We start from the raw sequence: 17,733 nt of genomic DNA, 5'->3' as shown, positions 1-17,733 counted from the left end.
TAGGGGTTATAGGTCCAGCTTCCTATTTTTTTGTTTTTCCTGTGGTGTGGCTTGAGCTTGAACACCTGCTGGGGAAATGCCCTGCCTGCCATGGAGCTGGGTCCCTATCTCAGATAAGTGTTGGTTCAGGCTGCCCTAACTAGATCAAGTACCATGGGTTTTTTTTTTTTTGTTTAGACAAGGCCTTGAGTGATCTTGTCTTCACTTCCCTATGAATAGTGCAGGCGGGGCTGGAGAGATGGCTCAGAGGTTAAGAGCACTGACTGCTCTCCCAGAGGTCCTGAGTTCAATTCCCAGCAACCACATGGTGGCTCACAACCATCTGTAATGTGATCGGACATGTCTTCTGGCCTGCAGATGTACATGCAGACAGCTCTGTATACATAATAAATATTTAAAAGAAAAAAACAGTGCAGGCTGTTAGTGTAACGGGTTTACATAAAGCGAGGGGTTTGAGGGTCTCACACTAACGCTGGCTTTCATCCAGACGCTGGCGTTCGATGGGGAAGATTTCACATTTATTGCCAACTTGTTTTCAGGAGTTTGATGTCTTGGCATTCCCCAAGTGTGCTTTTTAGACCACAGCCAACTTCTACAACAAAATTGAGCCAGGTTCTTGTTTGGTGGCCCAGGCTGGCCTGGAACACATGCAGCAAACTGGTGTTTACCTGTCAGTACTTATTTAGCAAGGTCTGAAGGTTACCCTTTGGTCTTGGTGAGGAAAGAAGTCTAGATAACAAGCTCACAGTCTAGTTTATTCAGGAAGTTAAATAGTTGGGACGAGGAGCAAGCCCCTCCAAGGCAAGGCACAGACTGTTTGGCAAGGAGATCCAACGCGCATTCCTCCTCAGAGGCCATGCTGGGGAGGCCAGGTGAGCAGCATGCAATGGGACGCTGGAGCCACGAGTCCAGGAGCTCACGCTGTCCTTAAAGGCTTGTGATTGACCTACAGAGAAGGGGGAAAAAGTGATGTTGCCCTCTATCAACAACTTGGAAGGGTGGGCTCAGCTGGACACTGAAAAGGCCAACAGCCACGGTGGCACATGCCTTTCCTCCCAGCACTTGGGAGGCAGAGGCAGGCGGATCTCAGTTCAAGGCTCGCCTGGTCTACAGAGCAAGTTCAGGACAGCTAGAGCTGTTACACAGAGAAACCCTGTCTGGGGGAGGACAGTCTGCTGGGTGTGGTCGCCTCTGGTAGAGGCAGGAGGATCTCTTGAGTTCAAGGCCAGCCTGGTCTACAAAGAGTCCAGGACAGCTAGTGCTACATAGAAACCCTGTCTAAAAAGCAAAGACAGGGTCTCACCATGTTGCTCTGGATGGCCTCAAAACCAGAGATCAGCCTGGGTCCACCACCTTGGTGCTGAGACTCAAGGTTTATGTCATTACATCTGAGACAAGTACTTGTGGCACATAAAACACTGCCCTGCCAGGCATGGTGCAGAGGCAGGCAGATCAAGGCCAACCTGGTCTACAAAGCGAGTCCAGCTTAGCCAGGGCTACATAGAGAAACTCTGTCTCGAAAAACCAAAAAGAAAGAAAAGAACCGGGCATGGGGCTGGAGAAATGGCTCAGCAGTTAGGAACACTTGACTGCTCTTCCAGAGGTCCTGAGTTCAATTCCCAGCAACCACATGGTGACTCACAACCATCTATAATGAGATCTGATGCCCTCTTCTGGCATGGACATGTACATGCAGGTAGAGCATTGTATACATAATAAATAAGTAAATAAATGAACATCTTAAAAGAAGCTGGTGTGGTGGCTCACACCTTTGATCCCAGCACTTGGGAGGCAGAGGCAGACAGATCACTGAGTTCGAGGCCAGCCTGGTCTACAAAGTGAGTCCAGGACAGCCAAGGCTACACAGAGAAACCCTGTCTCCAAAACAAACAAAAAGCCAAACCAAACAAACAAAACAACAACAACAAAGACAGGCCTGGCTGACCCTCTGCTTCCCAACCACAAGGCTACGCTACTTAACATGCTGGAGGTAGTTCTTGTGTGTGAAAGGCAAAGGGTAACTCTGGCTGTTGTTCCTCAAGCACTGTGTTTTCAGGGTCTCTCACTGGCCAGGAACTAGCGAAGCAAGGACCTGACATGGGTTCTGGGAATTGAACTGGCATCCTCAGCAAGGTGGCTTGGGCACCAAGAAAGTCACTGATTTCCTGGCCCTCAGGCTACTGTATCCATGACTTGCGGGCTCTCGGGTGCTCGTACACACACACACACACACACACACACACACACACACACACCATTCACCCTCACCTGGGAGATGCTGACGCCGGTGAGCCTCTCCACGCTCTCGGGCAGGCGGCTTAAGATGTCCAGCACTTCCCCAGTTACTTTGGCTGCCCCGACGGTCCCACTTCCGCTGGACACCAGCGTGATCTTATTGGCTGAGGTCAGGGGACCACTGATCTCTTCTGCCACCTGGCAGGCAGACAGCTCCATCAAATACATCCTACAGCTGACCGTGATTCCTCACTTTGGTCACTCGCTGCCTTACAGTTGGTACCCCTCATTTATGATCCCCTAGTCCTTACTTCACCTCCCCCTTTCCCACAGCCCCCCCTCCCCCCAGCCCGCAGACCTGGGGCAGCTTCTCCAGCAGCATATCCAGCTGTGCGGCCTCCTGGTACATCTGGAAGGCTTCTGCCTTCTTAGCCATTTGCTCGGCTTCAGCGCGAGCGCGGGCCCCTATGGCAAAGGCCTCCGCCTCCCCGCGCATCTGTGGAGGCAACAGGCACACGCTGATGGCACCCACCAAGAGATTCTGAGGGCCATGAGATGACTGAGAGATGCGCTTGCTGGTAAGGCTAACAACGTTACGACACTGGCGGCACCCTGACCCGCGCGAAGAAAGGGCCCTTTAATCTCAGCACTTGGGAGGCACAGGTGGGCGGGTCTCCGTGAGTTTGAGGCCAGCTTGTTTTACTTAGTAACTTCCAGTTCGGCCAGGGTGACGTTGTGAGATTCTTGTCTCAAAAGACCTCCCCCCCCCAAAAAAAAAAAACCAAGTAAAAAAGGTAAGAAAAGAAACCCTGCCCCACGCCCTTTCCTGGCCAATCAGGAGCCCCGACTCACCCGCACGGACTCAGCTTCGGCCTCTGCCTGCATGATCAGCTGGGCCCTGGGGACAGAAGGGGACAGAGTGGGTTAGGTGCCTTTCCCGCCTGAGTGTCAAGCGGCCAGGCGAGGGCTCAGGAAGGCGTTACTTCTCTGCTTCCGCCAGGCGCTCCAGCTTGTAGCGCTCGGCCTCCGCCGGCTTGCGCACGCGGGCCTCCAGCTCCTTCTCGCGCCGGGCGATCTCCTGCTCCTGCACCGCCACCTGCTGGGCGCGCTCCACCACCTGCACCTGCACCCGCTGCTCCTCGATCTGCTGCTTGGTCTTGGCCACCTAGGGAGCAAGGGGCACCCGCCTCAGAACTGTATCCCTCAGAGCAGGGATGCAACGTGGAAGTCGCCCATCGATCGGCTTGCGGTCTGCTCTGCCTGCTGGGTGGTAGGGCTCATTTCAAGTACGGAATCAAGCCAGGGCCTGGGAGCCTTCCCGTAATGCCAAGGCCTGAGCATCAGAATGGGCGTGGCTGTGACCCGGTTCGTGCCCTCCCGCGGGCGGGGCGAGGCGTCCCTCCCGGGTCTTTCGCTCTCTCTAGTTTGCCCGCTTGAGGGCACTGAGGCCCTGGCAGTCATCTCCTACCTCTGCACTCCGGTTTACAAGTCTCTATTTCCCTTCCCTGACACTCTTAGCCATCAACGGTCAGTACTGCCAGCAGATAATCTGTATCCTTTGCAGACAAAAGACAAAAGTGGACTTGGAGAAAATGGCTTCCTCCCACCTCTTGCCTTGAACTGCTGGGTTCCCTTCCTGGGAGCAACTGCTATAAACCAGCTTCCAGAGATGTCTATGTGTGTTCAAATTTTTCTGTTTTTTCCTTTATTTATTTGTTGTGTTTTTTTCGCTGTGTAGTAGCCCTGGCTATCCGGGAACTCTATCTGTAGACCAGCTTGGCACCTGCCCCTGCCTCCCAAGTGCTGGGATTAAAGGCACCTGGCTCTCCAACCCTACCCCCCACACCCCCTTTTAAGGTAGGGTATTGTCCCCTCTGTTGTCCAGGCTACCTTAAAAGTGCATAGTCCCAGTCAGGTGTGGAGGCGTGTGCCTTTAATCCCAGCACTCAGGAGGCAGAGGCAGGTGGATCACTGTGAGTTTGAGGCCAGCCTGGTCTACAAAACGAGTCCAAGACAGCCAGGGCTACACAGAAACCCTGTCTTGAAAAACAAAAACAAAACAACAACAACAACAAAACAACAAAAAGTACATATTCCAAGCTGGCCTCAAACCTGATATGATCTTGGCCTAGCAAGACAGCTCAGGGCATAAAGGCATTTGTCTCCAGGCCTGACTACCCGAGTCTGATCCTGGGAGACCCATGTGGTAGGAAAGAGCTGGCTCTTGCAGGTTGTCCCTGACCTGAACACGCATAAATGTAATTATATTAAACGTAATGGTGGCTGGAGATGGCAGCTAAGGGCGCTGGCCGCTCTGGCAAAGGACCTGTGTTCCTCACCTAGCACCTGCCTGGCATCTCACGTCCACCTGTAACTCCAGTTCCAGGGAAGCCGATGCCCACTTCTGACCTCCACAGGCACCAGGCAAGAACACATGCACACAGTGCACATGCAAACATGTAGGCAAAACACTCCTCACATAAAATAAACACGTAAGTTGGGCGGTGGTGGTGCACACCTTTAATCCCAGCACCTAGGAGGCAGAGGCAGGCAGATCTGATCTCTGTGAGTCTGAGGCCAGCCTGGTCTATAAAGCGAGTCTAGGATAGCCAAGGTTACACAGAGAAGCTCTGTCTGAACCGCCCCCCCCCCCCAAAAAAAAAGAAGAAAAAAGAAAACCAAACCAAGGGGGCTGGAGAGATGGCTCAGAGGTTAGGAGCTTTGGCTGCTCTTCCAAAGGTCCTGAGTTCAATACCCAGTAACCACGTGGTGGCTCACAACCATCTATAATGAGATCTGATGCCCTCTTCTGGCGTGCAGGTGTACTTGCAGGCAGAGCACTGTATATGTATTAATAAATAGATCTAAAAAGAAAGAAAGACAAACCCTCTCTCAACTGTCCTCCACCCCCACCCCAAACTGGTTTAATGATGCAAAGTACTGGGGATCGGGAGAGTGGGAGAGTACTTAGATAGAGTTTTGTTTCTCACTCTCGACATGGTGGCTCACAGCCATCCATAATGAGACATGGCACCCTTACCTGCAATGAAGGTGTTCATGCAGGCAGAACACTGTATACATAAAAAGAAATAAATATTAAAAAAAAAAAAAACCAGGCGTAGGTGGTGCACACCTTTAATCCCAGCACTCGGGAGGCAGAGGCAGGTGGATCGCTGTGAGTTCGAGGCCAGCCTGGTCTACAGAGTGAGTCCAAGACAGCTAAGGCTACACAGAGAAACCATGTCTCAAAATAGAAAGAAAGAAAAGAAAAGAAAAAGAAAAAAGAAAGAAAAGAAAAAAGGAAAAAAAAAAAGAAAAACAAAACCAAACAAGAAAAAAAAAACATAAAATAGAGCCAGACATGGTGGTGCACACCTTTAATCGCAGCACTTGGGAGGCAGAGGCAGGTGGATTGCTGTGAGTTTGAAGCCAAGATGGCCTACAAAGCAAGTCCAGGACAGCCAGGCTACACAGAGAAACCCTGTGTCGAAAAACAAAAAAAAAAGATAAGTTCTAAGCTAAGATTGGTTGTGCACATGTGTCATCCCAGCAGTGAAGAGGCTGAAACAGAACTACTATGTGTTGGAGGCCAGCCTGGGCTATTTGAGGCTAGCCTGGGCTACAGTGCAAGAACCTGTCTCAAACAAACAAGCAGGGCATGGTGGTGCTCTACTTTAATCCCAAGACTCGAGGGTAGAGGCAGGTGGATCTCTGTCTGAGACCAGCATGGTCTACATAGCAAGTTCCAGACCAGACAGGGGCACATAATAAGACCATATCTCAGAGAACAAAACAAAAGAAAAACAACTCATGAACAAACAAAAAGTTAAAGATACCTTGACAGGGGCTGGAGAGATGGCTCAGAGGTTAAGAGCACTGACTGCTCTTCCAGAGGTCCTGAGTTCAATTCCCAGCAACCACATGGTGGCTCACAATCCATCTATAATGAGATCTGGTGCCCTCTTCCGGCCTGCAGGCACACATGCAGGCAGAACTTTGCATACATAATAAATAAATAAATTGTTATAATGACATCTCATGTACATGCAGGCAGAGTGCTGCATAGACATAATAATAAATAAATAAATCTTAAAAGAAAAAGAGAGGCCTTATATGACACACAGAGAGCTGACACACTGGTGTGCCAGGGAAACCAAGGTATTCTAATTCACTCCTGCTGGGAATTCCAGGCGTGCGCCACCACACCCAGCAATAATCACTAATAAAAAAAAATATGAGGGGGGCTGGAGAGATGGCTCAAAGGTTAAGAGCACTGTCTGCTCTTCCAGAGGTCCTGAGTTCAATTCCCAGCAACCACATGGTGGCTCACAGCCATCTACAATGAGATCTGGTGTCATTTTCTGGCCTGCAGATACACATGCATGCAGGCAGAATACTGTATACATAATAAATAAATCTTAAGAAAAAAAAACAGGGAAATGCAGAACTGGTGTTGATGATATGTAGTGAAACTGTCTGCATCCTGAGCGCTGAAACAAGGCACCATTTCCTTCTCTGAGCTCATGTGGAAACGGCATCAGGCAACCAGACTTTCTCAGCGCTCTGTGCCCGTGGTTCACACGCAGCACAAAGGCTGCGCGCGCTGACCTGGGGGTTACCCATAAATCCTGTTCTCCAAGGTGCAAGCCACGAATGACAGGCACCAGCTGTGTCACCGTGTGTTATATCACCTTCTTGTAATACAAAAGGCTGCCTGTAAGTCATTGCCTGTCACGTCTGTGTCCTTCCCCGCCCGCCCTCTTTTTCGGTCACCAAAGTTTCAGGGTACCCTGTGCAAATGAGAAGAGGTTTCTCTTCCTTTATACAGGTACAGGCCCACTCAGAACAGAGCTTTGCCAGTGGAGTACAGGGGTTTTCACTTTGCTGCCCTCACACAGGGACACGGTATAGCTCTTGATCTGTTGCATTCATGGCCTTTCTTTCTCTTTTTCTTTCTTTCTCTCCTTTTCTTATGGTTTTCAGCTGAACACTCCAGTGTCTCTCTCTCTCTCCATATATATATATGTATGTATATGTGTGTGTGTGTGTGCGTGCGCAGATGCACACACATGTACAGCTGTGTATGCACATGTGTGTTTGTGGGGCCCAGAGAAAAACTTTCAGTGTCATTTCTCCTCAGGCACCACTTACCTTAATATTCTCAGAGGGAGTCTCTCATTGGTCTGAGGGTCAATGATTAAGCTGACCTGACTGACCAGTGATCTCCCATGATTCACCCCTCGCTCTGCTGCCCTCCGAATGGGCATTCCAAGTGCGTGCCCCCGGACACTGTATCAACAGCTATCTGTACAGTCCCTGCTTGAGACTTTTATTGTCTCTTATACGGAGGAGGAGAGAGGTCCAAAATGGGGTACCAGAATCAGAGCTAAGATCCAGGTCTCTCCTAATACAGGTGGCAGAAGGAAAGGGGAGGAGCCACTGAGCTGCCTGGACACCTGCCCGGGGCGGTGGCTGCGCTTACCTGCAGCTGGTAGGCCAGGTCAGCCTGGGCTCGGCGGGTGTTGACCTCGATGTCATAGGTGGCCTTCTTCAGTTCATAGTCCCTCTGTGCCTTGGCCATCTCGATTTCACTGAGGCACTGTGCCGATACCTTCTCCTGCTTGGCCTTAGCCTCCTAGTCAGGTCAGCGGGGGAGGCAAAGGGTAAGTAAGGGCCTGATCTCTGCCAGACGCCTCGGACGTCGCTCACCCCTGCTGGCCCAGCTCAGGCAACCGCACTCAGCTGGATCCTCCACTCCCACCCCACCCCAACAGGGCCCCTCTCTGCTGGGTGTCCAGCAAGCCAGCGGTGACCACGCGGCCCCATCTCCCTCACCCGTATCCCGGCGTCTCTCTTGGCCTCTGCTTCCCCGATGCGAGCATCTTTTTGGACTTGTGCTGTGCGAGCCTTCCCCAGAGAGTGCAAGTAGTCCTGTGGGGGAGCAAAGCCAGAGTCAGGGTGCGTGACAGGTGGGACCGGGGAAGGAGGAAGGATCAGCCGCTCTGGCTTTTTGTTTGTTCTGTGGTGGAACCAGAGCACACTGGGCTAGGCCAGTGCTCTCCCACTAACACTAACTTTGTTCTTGGTTTATTTGAGGCATGGTCTAATCATGCCGCTCCGGCTGTCCTGGACTCGCCTTGTAGACCAGGCTGGCCTCCAACTCACAGAGACCCGCCTGCCTCTGCCTCCCAAATGCTGGGGTCAAACACCATGCCAGGCTGTTCTTTTGAAACATGATCTCACTGTGTAGCCTGGATGACCTATGACTTCCTCATGCTTCGGGCCCCCACCCACCCCACCCGACCCCCAGGGATGGGATTACAGGCTCCAGCCCTCAAGCCTGCCTCAGTCTCACCTGGTCATCATGGATGTCCTTCAGGGTGTAGCTCACCACGCTGATACCCATGTTGACCAGGTCTGAGGAGGCCACTTTGAAAACCTGCTCTGAGAACTTCTGTCTGTCCTTATAGATCTCCTGGAGAGACAGGATGGTGAGAGCGCAATGCATCATGGGTGAGCTGGTCCTCGGGCGGGTACCGCTCCGCCTGGCATTCCCGTGCAGATCTCTTCCTGTCCCCCAGTCCCACCTCCACGGTCATGTGAGCCATGATAGCCCTCTGGTGGCCCTCCAGCGTCTCCAGGGCGATGTGGGCAATCTCCGCCTCTGACTTCCCGAGGAACATCTGGCAGGCGGCTGCCAGCATCTCCTTGTTCTGGCCCTGGATTTTCACCTGCAGCCGTGGTAGAGAGGCAACAGGTGTGTGTGCGTGCGTGATGGGGCACCAAGGAGGGGAGGAGGAAGAGCTAGGTGTCTCGCAGAGCTGCTCAGGGGGAGACGGCAGTCACAGGTGCTCACCGGAGCCGGCTCTGGGGAGCCTCACCTGGGCAATGCCCGTGACTGAGATGGGGACCCCGTGGCGGGTATAAACCTTCTCGCTCTTGACGTTGAGGGTCAGTGTGTTGAGAGAGATCCTGAGGGGGGAAGGCAGCAGACAGTCAGGGGAAGAGCAGGGAGGGCAGTGGGTCCCCCATGCCGGGGTTCTGGGGCGGCTACCTACCTCTGGATTTGCTGGATGCAGGGCAGGACAAAAACTCGGCCTCCAGCCACCATGACTGGGGGGCTCCTGCAGAACCCTGTAAGGTGAGGGCATTAATGTGGGCCACGGTGGAGCCAAAGGCTCTGAGGTGGAGGGTGCAACACTCACAGGGGAATCTGGGAGCTGGGGGTGGGGTGGGGTAGAGAGGGGGTATTCTAGGCCTTGGAAAAAGAGAGGCTGGGAATCACAGGTGTTTTGTGGGCATCGTGGGCAGAGGGCTGGGACTGGGAAGCTGTTGTTGCAGAAAGGAGGAACAGAGGTCAGGTTTAAAGGAATGGGGAGGGGGCAGGTGTCACTGGCTGGGACCAGACTTACCGGAGACCACCATGGCCTCATTTGGGCCACAAGTGAAAAACATGGTTGAGGCTGCAGCTGGAAGGGATGGAGAGAAAGCCTTTGCAGAGGGGAAGGGGCCCTGCGGACACCTCCCCTCTCCCTCCTGTCAGGAGAACGATCTACCTCTGCCACCGCCCAGTCCCTTGAGCGCCCCTGTGGCAGTCCTAAGATCCCCAGGGCCTTCTTCCTGTGCACCCTGATTCTCACGGTCTTCCTCTCACCGCGCCCCCCCACTCCCCGCAGTCCCTCCATTGCACAAAGCTCTACCGCGCCCAGGGGGTTTGCAACGGTTCCACAACCTCCCGGCTCTTAGGCCGCCCGAGGCTCCGCCTCCCCAACCCACTCACCTTCCGGAACCCGGCGAGCAACCCCACTGGGGGTCTCGGGAAGCGCGGGGACCCGCAGAGCCCTAGGGCGGGGTACGGGCAGCTCGGACAGCCGGCTCCCTGGAAGCAGCGCTCGCGCCCCCCAACCCGGCCGCACCCTGTTGCTGCCGCAGACAGGACCCCGCCCCCAGCCCAACCCCCTCGGTCCGCCCCATTCCCGTCAGGCCCCGCTCGGGTCCGCAGCACAACAGTTCTCGGCAGCCTAGGGGGCTTGCCAGGCACCCGCCCCCTCCCTTTCCTCCAGCAGTGACCGGGAAGCTCCGCCCCCACCCGAGGCCACGCCCTCCCCCGGGCACCCTCCGCCTGCCGTGAGTAAGCAGGTTGCCACACCACCAACAGGGAAAACCTCAGACCCAGCAATGCACGACAGCATCCGGTGACCGGATATAGGTCTGCAACTCCCAAGAAAGAGTTCAGGACCCAAGAAGACGTGCGGACTGGGGACCCGCCATCCCCTCTTACCCACCCACCCACCCCGCCTTTTTATTTTTTATTTTTTTGCCGCTTAAAAAGATACACTTCGAGAACCGCTGATAATAATGTCAGGCAATCAAGTTTATTCGTGTTCACAGAACATACTTAGGCGACCCCCGGCAGCCGCCCTCTGACAACCCATGGGCCCAAGACTCCCGCCGTCGCCCCCGAGAAGCAACTAGGAAGACGTCAAAGGCCACGGGCCGGCCGGATTCCCAAGGGTCTGCCGAAGCCTTACAACAGACTACAGAGTTGAGGTGCTGGAAGACGGAGTGTTACCCCTAAACCTACGCCCCACCACCAAGACCGATCCCCAAGCTGGGAGTTCCGGGTCAGGGTCCTTCCTCCCACCTCTCTCTCTCTCTCCGACCCTAAAAATCGTAATAAATAAGGTTTCTGTGTTAAAGCAAGGGGGGCATATCTCGCTCCCCTGCATAAGTTAAAAATAAATATTACATACACCCTTCCTTCACTTAAGGAGGATACACATAAATACATAAATATTAATTAGGACACCGAGAAGGCCTCCGTCCTTTCCCAGTGGTTTAGCCAGGACCCACGGTGCCTCGTGCTCGCCCCAAGCACCGGCGTCTCACGGCCGTAGTATAGTGTTCTGAGTTAGTGTTGCCTTAGAAGTCCCAGTTTGGGATACTCTCGCGCACCGGTACGCCTGGTGCTTTTTGTGGTTTATTTTTCCGAACGGTGACCCGTCGCTTTCAGAAGGCCGCTGGGTGCTGCTGAAGGAAAGCTTTAAGGTCCAGGGCATAGTCCGAGGACTCGGAGGTCAGATTCAAGGGCTCGAGGACCGAGGGCGCAGTGATGGGCACAGGGATGGGCTCCGGTGACGTGGAGCTGGTAGCATCCTCAAGAGCCAGGGGCTGCGACACACCCTCTTCAGCCATCAAGATCTGGCAGAAGATGATGGTGAGCAGGACAAAGAGGACCCTCTTGGCCATGTTGGGTTCCTCGGTTGGCAGCTGGCGCCGGACCTGAGGAGACAAGAGAGGGAAAAGTCAGACCAAGGTTCCCGCGTCTAGTCGCTCCCCACGGGTACCCGGGACGACTCGGCCCCCTGCTGCCCACTCGGGCGATACTCACCACTCGAGGGTAGAGCACCCTCCGGCTGCGTTTTCGGTGCCCGCGAGAAGTGTTGAGACGCGCGGTGGCCGCTCCCGCCGGCTCCGGGAGAGGGTCGAAGGTGAAAATCTCGGGACCGGAGCCCCGCCGGAGTTCCGGGCCAGTGGAGGGTGAGGGAGTCGGGGCCCTCAAGCCAGTCATGGTGTGGAGATGGTTGCGCGAGTGGCACATAGTTAGCGTTCGGTGCAGAGAGTGAGGAGCAGTGCAGACGTCGGGAGAGGCAGCGCTGGTTATAAAAGCCAGAGAAGGGGCCGGGCCCGGGGAGCCCCGCCCTTCGCAGCTGGGGAGCAGTTGGCTGCCTAGGGCTGGAAATTCCAAGGAGGAAGCAAAACGTAGGCGGGGCCTTGGATTCCAATTCTCTAGGTGCCCCAGCGCACGTTTCTTGCCTGGAGTAGTGAATGCGGGTGAGTGCAATCGCTTGGGGGCAAGCACATGTCCGTACAGGAGGTGGCTGGAGAGGGGCTCCCAGACACGTAACAGATGGCTCAGCCACCATCCTCGGAGAGGCGCAGGGGCCTCTACGAACAAGGAACCACAGAAAACACATTGGTGTACTTGGAAGTATGCGCGTAGGACACACATGCCAGGAGGGAAGTCATTGCACAAACTTCCAAGAAGACTAAGAAGTGAAGACACTAAAACCTACGGCCCCCGCTGTGCCTGACTCAGCACACATGAAAAACCGCATACACACAGCTCACGAGCTCCTGCGCGCGCGCGCGCGCACACACACACACAGAACAAAGGTGCAGTGAATACCTACCGACACACGTGAAGCTATGACATGTCAGTGGCCGCTGCCTTTGCCCCTTGTTGGGCCGGTCACATAATAAGGTGTAAAGTGAGTTTTCTATAATTATGAGGTGCACGCAGAACCACTCGGAACCCACAGGATCCCTCTACTGCTTTTGCAGAAGACTCGGAACCCACAGGATCCCTCTACTGCTTTTGCAGAAGACCTGGGATCAGTCCTCAGAACCCAAATACCTTGTTTGTTTTTTCAAGACAGGATTTCTCTGTGTTAGCCCTGGCTGTCCTGGACTCACTTTGTAGACCAGGCTGGCCTCGAACTCACAGCAATCTGCTTGCCTCTGCTTCCCGAGAGCTGGGATTAAAGGTTGCGCCACCATGCCCTGAAATACATCTTAATATAAGCAAGTCCAGGTGAAATGGGGGTCAAGCCTGATGACCGGAGTCACCCCCTGACTACTAAATGTGGTCTATATATGCCACATACACAAAGACACACACATACCCATACACACACACACACACACCCCAACAAGTAGCCAAATTATACACAGATATCCATCCATGTACTGTTGAGGGCTCAGGTTAGTTTTGCAGGAGGGAGGCAGGCCAGACAGAGCTGTCACTTTGGATGGGAAGATTTTATCCCCAGGGCTTAGGAGGGGGACCATGAGGAGACTGTTCTGATGGTCCTGGGATGACTATCAAAGGGGACCCTGAGCAGCCAGTGTTGACATCTGACTGATGAGTCAGGGAGGCCTCAGTCAAGAGTGACATTTGAGATGACCCAGTCGGTGGGATATGACACATCCATATGCGAAGAGTGACTGTGGAAAAAAGAAAAGGACGGAATCAACACCCAGCTCAACACTGGAAAAGTACAGGACTCCTTTGGGGGGAGTCCCAAGGAAAGGAATCCTGCAGTAAGTTTCCTGTGAAAGAGGCACAAGGAGGGCTGGTGGTCAGGGAGGAGCGCTTGCCAGGCAGCCCGCGACCTGGGACTGACCCCGCCAGGAGCGCGGAGCTCAGTCCAGGAATTAAGAGCCGTCTAAACTGGGACCTGGCTAGAATGAGGACTGTGCCCTCAGGGGGACAAAGTGAGGGGCGGAGGGCTACTGAAGTGGCTGCAGCCTAGAAAAAGATGGGGAAGACATTCCTAGCACGGCATCACCAGATTAGGTAATAAATCGGGTATCACTGGAGAAAGGGGCCTTAAAATATAACTGGCTCCAGGGGTCTTGGAACTGCATCTCATTTTCTTTCTTTCTTTTTTTTTTTTTAAAGAGAGTTAATTCACTTTATTTTATTTTTTAACACTGTATCTCCTTTTGAGCCTGGTGAGTATATATGACCCCCCCCCTCCATTCAGTCAGAAGCTGTGGCACACACTCGTCCTTCACAGACCTCAGAACAGCACCTCAGGCACTGCTTGCCCAGTGGCTCAGCAATCTTTAAAAAGTGTGTGTGTGTGTGTGTGTGTGTGTGTGTGTGTCTGTCTGTCTGTCTGTCTGTCTGTCTGCATGTATACATGGTCACCTCACACATGCAAGGGCCAAAGGAGCCAGAAGGAGCGGGCTGAAACCCCCGGAGTCACAGGTGGTCATAAGCTGCTTGGTTGGGTGCCAGGACCAATCGAGGGCGGCGTGCATGAGCAGCAAGTGCTCTTCTTACCCACCGGGCCTTCCCTCTAGTCCCTCAACAATCCCACTGCGTGAAGATGGAGAAGGACAGAAGCACAGCACCGTTCTCAGACTAGCTAAGGGCTCCATGCTTCCGGAACGTGAGTACATTGCTCTAAACTTCCCAGAGAAACAATGCCTTAAGAAAAGCTGGGGGTAACTGGGCACCATTGCGCACGCCTGTAATCCCAGCACTCAGGCAGGTGGATGGCTGTGAGTTCGAGGCCAGCCTGGTCTACACAGCGAGCCCAGGACAGCCAAGGCTACACAGAGAAACACTGTACTGCCACCTCCCTGGCTCAACCTGGAAAATTTACAAATTACTATTATATTTATTTGAGGTGTGTGTGTGTGTGTGTGTGTGTGTGTGTGTGTGTGTGTGTGTGTATGTGTATCAAAGGACAACTTTTTGGGAGTCAGTTCTCTCCTTCTACCGCCTGGGCTCTGAGGAGGGAACTCAGGTCATCGGGCCGCAGGAGCCTTTCCCTCCAGAGCTGTCTTGTCAGGCCTGGAACAGCTTTTAGACACCAAACAGGAAACACAGAGAGGGGAATTATTTCAAGGAAGGATGCTTAGGAAAGCAAACGAGCCTCACACTTGGGCTAGAAACAGATGTTTCTCTTCTCTGTATACGGCTGTTTCCTGGGCTTATGATCCCGATCTAAACACAGGGGACAGCTTGCACACTACACAGATCTCCTTCTGTAGGCACAAAGGAGTGTCTTCTGCCTCACACCTGCTTTGCACACTTGCCAGCGTTCTCACGTTTGCTTGGGAGCCGAGGTGACTGCCACCCACCCGCTCACATGGTCCCTCCCAAGGCAGCCCACACGCTGCACGGTGACCGACAGGAGAGCACAGACATTAGGAGGGTTGGGAGGGAGATGCTGAGGATAAAAGGAAACTGGGGTGGGGGGGAGAGAGGAGGAAGAGGCCCCCAAGGTTAGGAATTCATAACTTGTTTGTGATGGAAAATTTCCTCGGGGCTTCAGTCAGGGAGGGAAAACACGAGCCCGCAGGTTCAAGTTCCAACCCTAACTCCTCCATCTGTGATCCAGCTGGGCCCGGTTAGCCTTTCTGTCCTCCTCTCTACTGGGACCTTTCTCTCTCGTGGCCATACCAGAATGGGACAAGATGGGCGAGGACCCAGAGAATTCATCTCGCTGTCATTCTCTCTCACTCGGTGGCATCCCATTTCCCAGTGCAGTCTGGGGACTCCGGCTCTGCCACCCAGGAAGCTAGGGAAAGACAGAGAGTGAATCATTAAACCAACGAGGGGGTGTGGGTGTGGGTGTGGGTGTGGGTGTCGGGGCAGGGCGATGAGTTAAAGCCAGGAGGTACCAGGCCTGAGACCGTGAGCTGGATCGCTGCCCGGTGTTCTCACCCCGGACAAACAGGCCCTCGAATCCCCTGCTCTCCTTCCCTTCCTCTTCTGGATCAGCGTGTTCCTTCCTTGCTTTCCTTCTTTGACCTGGTGTCTTGACTCCCACCCCCACCTCTTTCTCAGCCTCTTGTTTGTTTACCTCTTAGTAGTTAGGAAATCATCATCTTATGTATTTGTTCACCTCCTAAATAACGTTTTCAGTGCTCTTGAGTGCTTGCCGCGTGTGTGCTTTATCTCTGAACTACACCCCAAGGCTGGGTCTAATCTAATTTTCAGGAGTGCAAGCCGCATCTGCTCTTTATCCTCCCTCCCCGCCCCCCCCACCCCCCCATGGTATCCTCAGTAGGTAGCCTGGGGCCTAGTTGGGGTTTAAAACAAAGTTTTGGCTTTGAAAAGCAAGCAAACTTCTTTTATGTGTATGGGTGTCTTGCCTGTCTGTCTGTCCATGCCTCGAGTGCTGTGGTACCCTCAGAGGCAGGAAGAGGGTGCTGGGTCCCCTGGGATTGGAAGGTGGTGAGCTCATGTGGCTCTAATGAGGGTCCTTTGGAAGAATACATGTTTTAAACATATCTCTAGGCGGGCGTGGTGGCGCACGCCTGTAATCCCAGCACTCGGGAGGCAGAGGCAGGAGGATCACTGTGAGTTCGAGGCCAGCCTGGTCTATAAAGCAAGTCCAGGACAGCCAAGGCTACACAGAGAAACCCTGTGTCGAAAAACCAAACCAAAACAGAAAATACTATCTCTTCTGAGGAGCTAAACTTCATCCGGGTGTTTGTCCCTTCAGAACCTGCCCTCACTTCCTCTTCAAAGCCATTGGAAAATACTCAGCTCAAGCTTAACTGTACCCTCTGTCCCCATGGGTGTGCGTACATACGTAGGTACGCACGCACGCACGCACTCATGCGCACAATGCAGATGAGAAAGCCCCTGCCTTCTCCCTCACCACGTCCTTGGAACAGGCCAGGACTCTGCCTCCTCCCCTACCTGAAATGCCACCAAATTGCTTACCACAGCCTAATGGGAAGTTGAGGGCCTGGAAAATGGCGGCGGCAGCCAGAACAGGGGAATGGTAGACAATTGAAAGTGTGTGGTTCTGAGAAAGGGAGGGGTGGTGGGAGGGTGCAGCCGGGGGTTTAGGAGCTGAGAAAGACAACCTAAGGCTCCTGTGCTGCTGACTGAGACAGGTTTGAGCTGGAAAGCAACGGAGGTAAAGGGAGCACATTATGAGCTGGTAGCGTGGAGAAAATCCGGCCTCTAGTCCGGTTTTATTATATATTAACCGCGAAAAGCTAAGCCAGTTCCTCTTTGATAGACAGGTGGACGGACCGGCCTTTAGGTGACGCAGAGATTAAACACACAGGCACCATCACGGTACAGGGCTCTGCAGTCTAGGTCATAAAACACACAGAAAGCAGTGCAAGGAGAAACAGGAACTCACTAAGAGCCGGTGGGAAGACACTGGGGAGGAGGGCGGATCTCAGCAAAGCGTGCTGTACTGTATCGCCATGAGAAAGCAGAACCCTTCTCTCTCTCTCTCTCTCTCTCTCTCTCTCTCTCTCTCTCTCTCTCTCTCCCTCCCTCCCTCCCTCCCTCCCTCCCTCCCTCCCTCTCTCTCTCTCTCTCTCTTCTTTTTTGTTTTTTTGAGACAGGGTTTCTCTGTAGCCCTGGCTGTCCTCCTTGAACTCACAGAGATTCACCTGTCTCTGCCTCTTGAGTGCTGGGACTAAAGGCCTGCGCCACCACGCCCAGCACAAAACCCTTCATTTTATACAACGACTGGACATGAATTCAGAAACAATCAAGGGCTGGCTCCTTCCGCACTTGCAATTCCTCCAGAGGACTCATCACCTACAGATAGGGCCTTCTCTCAACAGTTTCAGCTCCAGGCATCCAAATGGCCTCTTCTGGCCTTTGAGGGCACTTGAACACATGTATACACACGCGTGTATGCTTGCACACACACCATTCCCACAATACAGACATAGTTAAAAATAGAATAAACCTTAGAAAAATAAATAAATAAATTGAGCTGGGCAAGGTGGCACGCGCCTTTAATCCCAGTGCTTGAGAGGCAGAGGCAGGCGGATTACTGTGAGTTCGAGGCCAGCCTGGTCTACAGAGTGAGTCCAGGACAGCCAGGGCTACACAGAGAAACCCTGACTTGAAAAACAAACAAGGAAACAAACAAAAAACCCCAAACGAAACAAAATAAATACAAAGAACAAAGAAAAAAGGACCTATCTCTACTCCCCCCA

General features: G+C 53.3%; 2 protein-coding genes across 4 annotated transcripts; both read right to left on the bottom strand.

Moving 5' to 3' along the window:
* Positions 1-734: 734 nt before the first annotated feature.
* On the bottom strand, positions 735-10,192 carry FLOT1 (flotillin 1). Of its 3 annotated transcripts, none has more exons than XM_084753868.1 (13): positions 10,016-10,192; positions 9,648-9,704; positions 9,294-9,369; positions 9,117-9,207; positions 8,823-8,966; positions 8,591-8,710; positions 8,071-8,166; positions 7,718-7,870; positions 3,219-3,400; positions 3,088-3,133; positions 2,594-2,731; positions 2,269-2,433; positions 735-946 (listed from the first exon to the last, which is right to left on the bottom strand). In XM_084753868.1, exons 2-13 carry the CDS (start codon positions 9,688-9,690, stop codon positions 917-919), a joined length of 1,284 nt encoding a protein of 427 aa, XP_084609994.1. In that variant the 5' UTR covers positions 9,691-9,704; positions 10,016-10,192; the 3' UTR covers positions 735-916. The 3 variants fall into 3 exon arrangements, with proteins under 3 accessions (XP_084609994.1, XP_084609995.1, XP_084609993.1); XM_084753869.1 differs by lacking the exon at positions 10,016-10,192 and adding an exon at positions 9,792-9,814 and having other exon boundaries at positions 9,290-9,369; XM_084753867.1 differs by lacking the exon at positions 10,016-10,192 and adding an exon at positions 9,792-9,812.
* Positions 10,193-10,591: 399 nt separating this feature from the next.
* IER3 (immediate early response 3) lies at positions 10,592-11,899 on the bottom strand. The gene is made up of 2 exons (XM_084753942.1): positions 11,627-11,899; positions 10,592-11,517 (listed from the first exon to the last, which is right to left on the bottom strand). The coding sequence occupies exons 1-2, from the start codon at positions 11,834-11,836 to the stop codon at positions 11,245-11,247; spliced, it is 483 nt and encodes a 160-aa protein (XP_084610068.1). The 5' UTR covers positions 11,837-11,899; the 3' UTR covers positions 10,592-11,244.
* Between the last annotated feature and the right edge of the window lie 5,834 nt (positions 11,900-17,733).

This window comes from Acomys minous (genome assembly GCF_964271855.1).
Source record: "Acomys minous genome assembly, chromosome: 13".
Taxonomy (NCBI): Eukaryota; Metazoa; Chordata; class Mammalia; order Rodentia; family Muridae; genus Acomys; species Acomys minous.
The sequence above is the reverse complement of the archived record's forward strand: the minus strand, read 5'-3'. Positions and strand labels throughout refer to the sequence as shown.

What these genes read in the sequence shown, in the direction of transcription:
- FLOT1 (XM_084753868.1), bottom strand. Translation starts at nt 9,690, where the DNA reads ATGTTTTTCACTTGTGGCCCAAATGAGGCCATGGTGGTCTCCG. An exon ending in CGCCTGGCGGAAGCAGAGAA is followed by an intron (nt 3,134 to 3,218) that starts GTAACGCCTTCC and finishes TTCTGTCCCCAG; the next exon opens with GGCCCAGCTGATCATGCAGG. An exon ending in CCGAAGCTGAGTCCGTGCGG is followed by an intron (nt 2,732 to 3,087) that starts GTGAGTCGGGGC and finishes TTGCCTCCACAG; the next exon opens with ATGCGCGGGGAGGCGGAGGC.
- IER3 (XM_084753942.1), bottom strand. Translation starts at nt 11,836, where the DNA reads ATGTGCCACTCGCGCAACCATCTCCACACCATGACTGGCTTGAGGGCC. An exon ending in GGGTGCTCTACCCTCGAGTG is followed by an intron (nt 11,518 to 11,626) that starts GTGAGTATCGCC and finishes TTGTCTCCTCAG; the next exon opens with GTCCGGCGCCAGCTGCCAAC.